The sequence below is a fragment of the Chiloscyllium plagiosum genome, unplaced genomic scaffold, assembly GCF_037043375.1.
Source record: "Chiloscyllium plagiosum isolate Xiang-an unplaced genomic scaffold, Cpla_swu_hap1 HiC_scaffold_3, whole genome shotgun sequence".
NCBI classification, from domain to species: Eukaryota; Metazoa; Chordata; class Chondrichthyes; order Orectolobiformes; family Hemiscylliidae; genus Chiloscyllium; species Chiloscyllium plagiosum.
Genome location: NW_028270141.1, coordinates 61,844,565 through 61,855,694, shown reverse-complemented (window position 1 = coordinate 61,855,694; position 11,130 = coordinate 61,844,565). Strand labels below are relative to the sequence as shown.

Sequence of the window (11,130 nt, the reverse complement as noted above, 5' to 3'; positions counted from 1 at the left end):
CATTGCTGTTTGTGCCATTGTCTTTTCTTGTGCTTGGGTCGATATGTGGTGAACCATCTGGTTTCATTTCTTTGAGATTTTGTAGCGATTGGTGCAACTGAATGGCTTGCTAGAACATTCCAAAAGGCAACTGAGAGTCAACCACATTGCTATGGGTCTGGAGTCGCATGTAACCCAGACCAGGTGAGGATGACAGAGCTCCTTCCCTGAACTGGATGGGCTTTTCTGAAAATCAACAATGATTTCATGGTCATCAATAGATTCTTAATTCCAGACTTTTTTTATCAAATTCAAATTCCACCATCTGCCATGTCAGGATTCAAACTTGGGTCCCCAGAACATTACTTCAGTTTCAGGATTAATAGTCTAACGATAATATCACAAGGCCATCGTCGAGTGTGTCTGAATGTTTAACAGTTTGGGCTATGTGCATTTCTATATGAGATAATAATTTTAGAAATGAAGCAACAGTTAAGTATTTTATTATTTTGGAAAGTCTTCTGCATTTGGAAGAGGCACCACCACTGAATTATTTATTTTATGTTGACATCAAAAATAGTTGAATAAAATGAGAAGGGGGTAACTTCAGGGCTGGGTTTGTGGTTTCACATGAGTACTCAGTGTGAGGGAACAGCAATGCATTCAGATTGGTCATTGGCTCTCTTTTAAGGCTCCAGACACAACAGAAAGTTGCTTAATGCAGAAACACTATCCATAGTACAGAAGCCAAAAGAAACATGCAGCAGACAGTCGGCCTGCCAGCCACACTGTTTCTAAAAGCATGAAATGTCTCCTTATCAGGGTGCAAAATTTTGGCATCTTCCACAGCTCTGAATGTTGCTAACGACACATTGGGATTACCAGTCACCAGGATATCAAAGACACAACATTCAAAATAGATGTCTTCCACCTGCAGTTTCTCTTTGCATTTGGCTTTGGCCCCTTCTTCATTGTCAATGGGGGAGTTCAAGGGAAGTCTTTCTGTGAAAGGACAGCCTGATACACAGAGCTGCTGATCCTGCTCCTCTGTATGTGAGCTTGCTACTTCCTCAGGCATGAGGATGGCAAAGCCCAGATGCTGCCCCACCTGGCGCACTAACAGAGTTGTACCAATGTAACTCGCCTGGATTTCCACATGGCCAGCATCAGACTTTTCTTTGATCACAAGACTGTTGGCCCCATTTCTATCACCACCATTTACAGATCCATCTACAAATGCAGCTGGAATATTGTCAATTTCAGCTTGATACACTTTCTGGTCAATGCATTCCTTGGAATTCTTGAAAATAGCAGTAACCTGAAAATCAGTGAGAGAGAAATCATTAATCTCTGATTATTACAATCTGCGTTACTTACATTTTATGAATTACTCAGATTCTCACACCCTCTCACTCTGTCACACTTCACTCTGTAGCCCTCCACTTTTATTACTGGTCACTCATTTGTAGTCTATTCCTCACTCTCTATTGATTTTATAATCTCTCTACTCTTCCCATTGAGTACTTTTTGTTTACGCTCTATTCCCTTTTCCCTCCCTGGCACTCAAAGTTTGTCACTCACTCAACATTCCTCATGCCTTTTCATTTCTCTAATTTTCTGCTTTTTACATTTTGACTTTATTCATAAATGTTTTGTGTCTCTTGCTCACACTCACTGTTCCTTACTTTCACACACTCTACTTGCCTTTCACTTGCTGTCAACTTATCTACTGTCTATTGATCATTCAATTTTCCTTCCAACTCACTTTGTTCTGATTTTGTCTTCCTTCATTTTCCATTCCTCATTCATTGTCTGCTCTTTGTCACTTCTTATATTTTAAATACTGTCTTAGTTACTCATACTGCTCTTTATTCACTCACCCTTGAGGTGAACTTAAGGTAGGATTTAAATGGTTAGCCTGACTTCAGTTGCTTCAGGCCTGAGTGATTTTAAATCTTGTTTTTAAAATCATGTCCCTCACTTTCTTTTTGTAAAATGTCCCCACTCAAAAGCTGCTGCCAGTTGCGTATTCAATTTCCCAGGCTCCAAAAGCATAGGTGATCAGGTGAGGTAGGAGGAGATTATAGCAGGCAAAGCACAAACACTAAAGTAAGCACAAAGAGCTGCACTTACTGGAAGTTTGAAATAAAAACAGAGTGCTGAAGAAACACAGCAGGTCTGGCAGCATCTGTTGAGAGTTAGTGTTTCGAATCCAGTGACTCTTCATCGAGCATGACTGCTGACTTCTTCCCCAGCCAAGAGTGAAAACAGTGCCCTCATGCTATTGACATGAACACCTGATTAGCATATGTAATGCAGTGAAACTCACCAGTTTCCAGCTAGTTCCTTCTGTTTGCTCAGTAGAAAAGGTCAAAACTGAACCAGCATGATGAATGTGGAATGTTGATAAGTGAGTCTCAGAGTGGGTCTAACTGCCCACACATTTGGTTTCAGGCCTACATCCAGGAGAAAAATTGCCATTTCTCTTTTATTCTCTGTTCCTACTCATTCACTGCTGTCTGATTTTCTCCCATTTAACATGGTGACAAGAAAAGCAACAAACAGGAATCATTATCATCAGACTCATTAATAACTATCAATACTTTACTCCTGATGAACAGTTACATAATTGTCCTATGGACCATTATTGATTCATTTAAAGAATACGACCACCTCGCTGTCACAATTGCTCTGTGACCATTAACTCTTTTCAGTTAGTGCACCCTTCCGTTCCTGACAAATTAATAAAATTCCCTTAGTAATTGTCAACATCCTTCATTTACTGAATATTACTGTGCTTCTTTTAGTGACTATTCATAACATTTCCTTACTGTATATTAATACAATTCTGTTTGCAACATTGTCCCCAGGTAAAAATCAATCCAATTCTGTTCATGAACATTAAATATTTTCTGGTATTGAATGTTAACACAATCTTATTTTTACTATTCTTTTAATAAATCTTAATGCAATTCCTTCAGTGAATTTTAACATTATTCTTTGGTTGATTGTAAGCACCATTCTTTGAGTAAATGTTTGCATGATTCTTCAGGTGACCGTAAACATGATGTTATTTACCATGATCACTATTTTCTTTGTGATTGCAAATACTGTTCCCTAACTGAATATCAACCTTTCCCTTAGCGACCATTAACAGCAATATTTACATCATTTTGTTAATTCAGAAAATTGAAGTCACCCAAAACTATGCTGCCATTCAAACTTATACCATGTGCCACTCAGCTTTCACTTCTATGCTCACTAGTTTACAATGGCTCACAATTAAACAACACTTTGATTTTCATCCTTGGTATCCATTGTGTTGATCCTTTCTGTTCTCTGTGATCTCCTGCAGCTCAACAAACCTCCACAATATCAGTTCTGAAAAATAATAATACCAGGCTTGAAATATTAAATTCTAGCTCTCTTTCTACAGATGCTGCCAGACCTGTTGAGTTTCTCCAGCATTTTCTGTATTTGTTTCAGAGTTCCAGGTTCCACAGTTTTTCTCTTTTAACCCAAAATATCTTCGCCATTCCAGTCCTGGCATTTGCACATCCAAATTCTAAATACTCCATCATGTTCAGCCATGTTTACAGCCAACCATCCAAACCACAAGCTCTGAAATTCTCTCTCTAAACCCTTCTTCCTCCAGTAGGTTGTTCCTTAAAACCTTGGTCAAGCTTTGATTAATTTACTTTATCCTTCCTTGTGTGGCTCAGAGTCAAAGTTGATAATATCCCTGTTAAGATGACTTATCACATTAAAGGTTCCAAAGAAGGACAGTTTGTTGTTATTTAATGTCAATACCATTCTGCTTGTGACTGTTAACATAAGCCCTTAGGCAATATTAAAATGAAACTAGTTGAAGCTAATTAAATGTGGCAATCTTTCAGTGAATTCCAATGTGTTAACAATGATGAGGCTGCACTACACAATTCAATTCATGGGACACTTGCATCAAAACTTGCATCATACAAACTGTTTCATTGGGATGGTTTTGTACCTCAACTTAGCTGAGACCAGTTTCTCGTGAATTGAATATGAAGGATACAAGTAGGGCTTTAAGCTATAGCAAGGGTTAGGGAAAGGAGGGGAATTTATAAAATCTTCAGTGAAAAGTTAATGATGCAGAACAGGGCAGCAATTTGTAAAGGTAAAATAAACACTATAGATGCTGGAAATCCAAAATGAGATCAAAATAAGATAAGCATCTGTGGAGACATAGTTAATATTTCAGGTCAACAAATTTGGCAGGATCAATGGAGAGAGAAATAATTAACGTTTTGAGTCCAGCATAACTCTTCAGAAATAATGACAAAGAAGGGCAAAGGGAAAAGATGGGGTTGAGGGCCAGTGCAAAGGGTTGTTCATGGTGGTAAGAGAAAAAGAAAGAGATTTAAAACAGGAAATTAAAGTATGAAGAGGAGAAATAGATCCTCTCCCCTAAGAACAAAATAAACAAGACAAGAGATATTGGAATGGTTGGGATGGTGTCGGAGGAGGAATAAGGAAAACGGAGAACAGACATCATGCAGCAGCTTTGAAGCTGTGGGATTCAAGACTGAGACCTAGAAGTTGTAAAGGACCTAAATGGAAAATGAGGTTCCTTCAATTTGTACTGTATTTCATTGGGATATTGCAGTAGACATAGGACAGAAATGTTAGCATAACAGCAAGTTAGTTTATAAGTAGAGAAATGAGAATTTCTGAGCCTGTAGAAAAGTGAAGAGTCAAGAAGAAAACAGGAAAAAAGTTAGTGATAGATTAGAGGTCAGGGAGATTAATTGAATAAAGATTTCATGACAAAGCAACTAGAAAGAGTGATTATGGATATAGTGAAAAGAAAACAATTATTGTGTTCAAATGAATTATTACATAAAAATATTTTAATGCAACATGAAGGGATGAAGAAAGAAACAAAGGCCAATCCAGCAAAACAAAAAGGATAAAGAACACATAGAGCAAGATGGTTGCAGAAGCTGTGGTGTCAGTCCAGCAAGCTGTAGTGTGCTGAGGCAAAAGATAACATGTCGTTCCTCAAGCCTGCACTGACCTGAAGCACTATAGCAGTCCAAGGATAGAAATGTCAACATCGAAACAATGTATGGAGAATTATATGTCAAGCAACTGGACACTCAGTATCATGATTATGAATTGAACATATGTGTTCTACAAAACAGGCACCCAGTCTGCATTTAGTCTCCCAGTGTAGAGGAGACCGTTATTGTGAACAGCATATACAGGTACTAACTTGAAAGAAGTATGATAAAATAAATGTTTCACTCAGAAGACATATTTAGTAGAAGGTGGAGTAGACAGTAGAAGGAGGATGTGAATAACCAGGTGTTACATCTCCTCTATTTGCCTTCCACTCTTCTTCCAACCTCCTCCCCACTTTAGTGGCACAAAACCCCCTATTTTTATATTTTCCTTATTTATGTAAATGATTTGTTTGTGAACACAGGAGATATGGTTAGTAAGATTGGAGGTGTAATGGACAGTTAAAAAGTTTACCTCAGAGAATGACAGGATCTTGATCAGATGGACCAAGGGGCTGAGGAATGGGAGATAGAGTTTAATTTAGATAAATGTGAGGTGCTGAATTGTAGAAAGGCAAATCAGGATAGCGCTTATACACTTAATGGTAAGGTCCTGGGGAGTGTTGTGAGCAGAGACCTTGGAGTGCAGGTTCATGGTTCCTTGGAAGTGGAGTCCCAGGTAGACAGGATTGTGAAGAAGACATTTGATGTGCTTGCCTTTATTGGTCAGTTTACTGAGTTATGGGAGTTGGGAGGTCATGTTGCGGCTATACAGGACATTGATTAGGTCACTTTTGAAATACTGTGTGCAATTCTGGTCTCCCTGCTATAGGACCACCACTAATCCAGAATCTGGTTTCCAGCATCTGCAGTCATTGTTTTTACTCAACCCAAATGAATCCAGCCCCAAGATGGATTTTACACTTCTGGCCACACAACTCATAGATTCTTGCAGACAGTGTGGAAACAAAAGGTTTACTGTGGCAATTACCAGCATCTAACATTGGTCCACACTATTAACACACTTCTCACCATCGGAAAACAAATTCAACCGATCAAGCACTGAAAGAGAACAGTGACAAGACAATGCCCCAGAGATCCGGTGCAGAGATTTGTAGGCCCTGCAACAAGTATAACTACAGGCCCCTATCTCACATTGAGAGGTATCTAAACATTGAGTGGTATCCAAACAAGTGACAGACACAATGAAGGAAAAAACCATCATAACTGATGACGCTAACCAGAACAAAGACCAACAAAAATTTGAAGCACTGATTAACCTGACCAATGCTTCAAGTCTTCAGGCTCCCATTAAGGAGAAGACTGCACCTGACAAACCAGCAAAAGTAAAGAAAACCAAGTACTTACCCGATAAATCCAATACACACCTAACTGCATCTGCAGACTGAACCCAGACTGAATGGTTGTGCAGCTCGAAATCCTCTAACTTGCTTGGGGTATGACAAGCCACATCACCTGCATCAGGTGAATTTCAAAACCGTGTTCGAAGTGGTGAACATAATCCTGAGATCCCAGAGTTCCAACTTAGTTAGTAGAAGGTGGTAGGTGGTATCAGTGTATTGTGATTCAAATATAGTGACTCTAATTAATAGTCTATTTTAACTAATAGTGCATCCTGTACAATACATTATAGTTGTTTTACCCTTTTCTAGCATTGTTGAGTTACCTTTAGTTGTATTGTTATGTTACTTTTTTTGTACATAAATAAATGCAGAAATTCTTTGCCCTCAAAGATTGTCTGCTGCCTTTTCATTCCATCCTGATTAATAGTCCAGTGTTTAGAACCAGGGGTTGGGAGCAAATTGAAGTGCTTAGAAGTCAGGAGTATAACTGAGGGAAAACCATACCCCTACAAGGTGTATCCCAGAACTTTGTGGGAAGATGGGAAGTGATTGATGGGCCCCTTGCTGAGATATCTATCTTCAATAGCCATAGGTGAGGTGTTGGAAGACTTGAGGGTGAAGGATGCCATTATTTGAGAAAGATGGTAAGGATACACCAAGGAATTATAGACCACTAAGCCTGAAGTTAGTGGTGAGTAAGTTGTTGGAAGGGATTCTGAGGTACAGGAGATACATGTATTTGGAAAGGCTAGGGCTGATTAGGGATAGTCAACATGTGTTTGTGCATGGGAAATCGTGTCTCACTAGTTTGGTTGAGTTTTTTTGAATAAGTGACAAAGAAAATTGGTGAAGGCAGAGTGGTGAACATTGTCTATATGGACTTCAGCAAGGCATTTGACAAGGTTCCACATGTAGACTGGTTGGCAAGGTTAGTTTACATGGTATCCAGGGAGACCTAGCCATTTGAACATAAAATTGGCTTGAAGCAAAGAATTGTTGGTGGGGAGTTGGTTTTCAGACTGGAGGCCTGTGACCAGCAGTGTGCTGAGAGGATCGGTGCTGTGTCTACTGCTTTTTGCCATTTATATAAATTACTTGGATTTGAATATAGGAGTAAGTTTGCAGATGACACTAAACTTTTGGTGTAATGACAGTGAAAAAAGTTATCTCAGAGTACAATGGGACCTTGATCATCTGGGTCAATGGGCCAAGAAGTGGTAGATAGAGTTTAATTTAGATAAACAGACTCAATGTTTGTGCCCTAATGAACATAAAACTCACAGGCCCTAGTCCTGGGAAATGTAGGAGCATAGACAGAAGATTGACTAGATGGTAAAAGAATAGAGATAATGCTTAAATTGATATTTTCCTGAGTGATAGAAGGGTGTATGGCTAGGGTCTGTGCTGGGGTTCAGCATTTACAATTAACATCAGTGGCTTAGATAAGGGGAGTGAAAGCACAGTAGCTAAATCAACATGATGCAAAGATAAATAGGAAAGTACGTTAAGAAGATGATTTAAGGAAGTTCCAGGCAGATATAGGTGGGTTCAGCAAAAGTCAGGCTGGTGGAGCACAACATGGAAAAATGTGAAAATGTTCATTTTTGCAGGAAGAATAAAAAACAAAATGTTACTTCAATGGAGAATAGCAGTAGAATTCCAAAGTGTGAAAAGATTTAGAAGTTTCAGTTCATTAGTCAGAAAACATTGGCTTTTGATCTCAAAAAGGCAAATGGAAAACTATTCTCATTTGAGAGGAATTGAAGATTAAAGTAAGGATGTTATGCTTTAGTTATACTTGTGTTAGTAACATCACAACTTAATGGAATATGGTGTACACTCTTAGGTCTCCTTACTTTTAAGGTTCAGGCAAAGTTTACTAGACGGATGCCCAGAATGAACAGGTTGTCAAATGAAGAAAGCTTTTTCACACCAGAATTTAAAAGAATGAGGGGTGGCTTGATTTAAATATATAAAGTCCTGAATAGTCTTGATAAGATGGATATGGAAATAATCATTCCTCCCATGGGAGAACCCAGGACAAGAGACAACTGTTTAAAAAATAGAGATCACCTTTACCAGACAAAGCTGAGAGTTGATTTTTTTCTTAATGGATTATATAATTTTGGAACCCTTTGCCTCAGAAAGTGGTAGAGGCAGTTTCTTTAAAATATTTTAAGACAGATGTATTCTCACTAGACATAGGAATCAGAACGCCATAAGACCATAAAACATAGGAGCAGAAATTAAGCTATTCGGCCCATCAAATCTGCTCTGCCATTCAATAATGGCTGATAAGATTTTAAACCACATTTTCCCACTTTCTCCCTGTAACCTTTGATATCCCTTGGCACTCAAGAACTTATCTATCTCTGTTTTAAATATGCTCAATGACCTGGCCTCCACAGCCTTCTGTGGCAATGAATTCCACAGATTCACTACTTTCCGGCTGAAGAGGTTTCTCTTTATCTCCATTCTAAAACGTCTTCCTTTAATCTAAGGCGGCGCCCTCAAGTCCTCATCTCTCCTGCCCAATGGTAACACCTTTCCAACATCCACTCTGATCAGGCCATTCAGGATTCTGTAAGTTTCAATCAGGTCCCTCCTCATCCTTCTAAACTCATTGAGTATAGTCCCAGAGTGCTCAAATATTCCTCATACGTTAAGGCTTTCATTCCTGGGATCATTCTCTGGAACCTCTGGACACACTCCAGGGCCAATACATCTTTCCTAAGAAATAGGATTCAAAATTGCTCACAATCCAAGTTATCAGGGTTAGATAAGAATTTGGAATTCAAAATGCAAACAAACCCACCACAATCCTATTGAATGGTGGAGCACTCTCAAATGACTGAACAGAAATTTAGAAATGTACAAACTCGTAGCATAGTTGGGCCATTTGAAAATTGCTCAGAATTGACACACTACTCCAGTTGAAGCTAAACCAGCATTTTATAAAGAGCACCATAAATTCCTCACTTTTGAACTCTATGTCTCTGGTTTAAAAGCATAAGATGCATGCCCTTTAAAACCATTTTCTCAAATGACCCTACCCTGGCATCTTCAACAACTTTTGCATATAAAGCACCCCACGTCCTGTGATGGAACATCCTATGAAAAATTATATTCTTCATTTTATTTTTTTTTATTCATTCACAAGTCGTGGACATCACCAGCCAGGCCAGCATTTTTTGCTCATCCCAAATTGTTGTGAGTCTGCAGCCACAAGTAGGCCAGACCACATGAGGATGGCAGTTTTCTTGCGTCAAGGACATTAGTGAACCAGATGGGTTTTTCCAACAATCGATAATGGATTCATCGTCACCATCAGATTCTTAATTCCAATTTTTTGCTAGATTCAAATTCCACCATCTACTGTGGTATGATTCAAACCTGGGTTCCCAGAACATTTCCTGGGTCTCTGTCCAGCGAATTGCCTTCTCTTTTTTATGATATTTACTATATTCTCCTCCTTTAGAGGACAAATATAAAATACTCATTTAATAATTCAGTCATGTGTCTTTTCTCCATTTGTGAATCCTGTTTAGGTCCTAAATCAAACCCAGTCTTTCTTTCATCATCCTTTTATCATAGATTTGTTTGCTTGTAGAAGACATTGATTATTTGTTCTGAAAAAGGGTGACTGGACATGAAATGTTAACTCCACAGGTGCTTTGTTTCCACTGTTTTTCCAGCAATTTCTGTTTTTGTTTCCTTTATTAGCTATCAGTCTGTTCTCACATCCTCCCTTTGCTGGCTTATTAGTTATTCATTTCCCTTTCATATTCAAGCTTACCAGTGACACAAAGCTCGGTGGCAAAGGAGGCTATGAGAAGAACAAGTGAGAAGATTGCAAAAGGGATAGATATACGTTAATAAAAGCAAAATATTGAGGATGATGGAGATCTGAAATAAAAACAAATTGCTGGAGAAACTTCTTTGAAATGAAGCAGATTCATTGGACTCAAAACATTAGCTCTGTTTCTCTCTACACAGATGTTGCCAGACCTGCTGAGTTTCTCCAGCACCTTCAGTTTTATAACAAATATCGGTTAACTGATTAGGTAATAACGTGGCAAATAGAATATAATGTAGATAAATATGAGATTAGTCACTTTGGTACTATTTTAAATATTGCTGTTCAGAGGGATTTGATTATCCTTCTTCACAAAATTGAGAAAGTTAACAGGTGTAGCAAGCAGTTGGGAAAACACATGATATTGCAAGAGAGCTTAAGTACTTTGGGTTTTGGCGAGACCATACCCGGAATACTGTGGACAGTTTTGATCTCAGTAGGTAAAGAAGGATACGCTTGACTTAGACAGAGTGCAACATAAGCTAATAATCAGAGGACTGTCCTGTGAGGAGATACTAAGTAGAACAGGACCATATTCTGTAGAATAGAAGAATGCAAGCGCAAACATGTAAAATTATATTCCCCCATCTGAAGAGACTAGAATTAGATCCATTGACTCAAGATATGTGGGTTAGCCATTTATTACTTAAATGAGGAAAAAATCCTTCACTCAAAAGGCTGTAAAATCGTTTGAATTCACCACCTCAAGGAATGTAAATGAAATGTAGAAGAATAGAAAACAAGAGCAGGAGTGGGTTGTTTGGCCCATTGAGCTTGCTCCACCATTCAATATGATCATGACGACTCATCTACTCATTACTTTTACACCCCTAACCTTTGATTCCTTTCACCTTAAGAACTGTATCTAACTCCAACTTGAAAATAATCA

At 38.6% G+C, this 11,130-nt stretch overlaps 1 protein-coding gene across 1 annotated transcript in view; it reads right to left on the bottom strand.

The window, feature by feature from the left end:
- Positions 1–466: 466 nt before the first annotated feature.
- Positions 467–11,130, bottom strand: part of LOC122546711 (repulsive guidance molecule A-like) — a 151,644-nt gene continuing 140,980 nt past the window's right edge. The window contains exon 4 of the mRNA XM_087979806.1: positions 467–1,297. Within this exon, the coding sequence (XP_087835932.1) occupies positions 695–1,297 (603 nt within the window). The 3' untranslated portion in view covers positions 467–694. The remainder of the gene's footprint in view (positions 1,298–11,130) is intronic.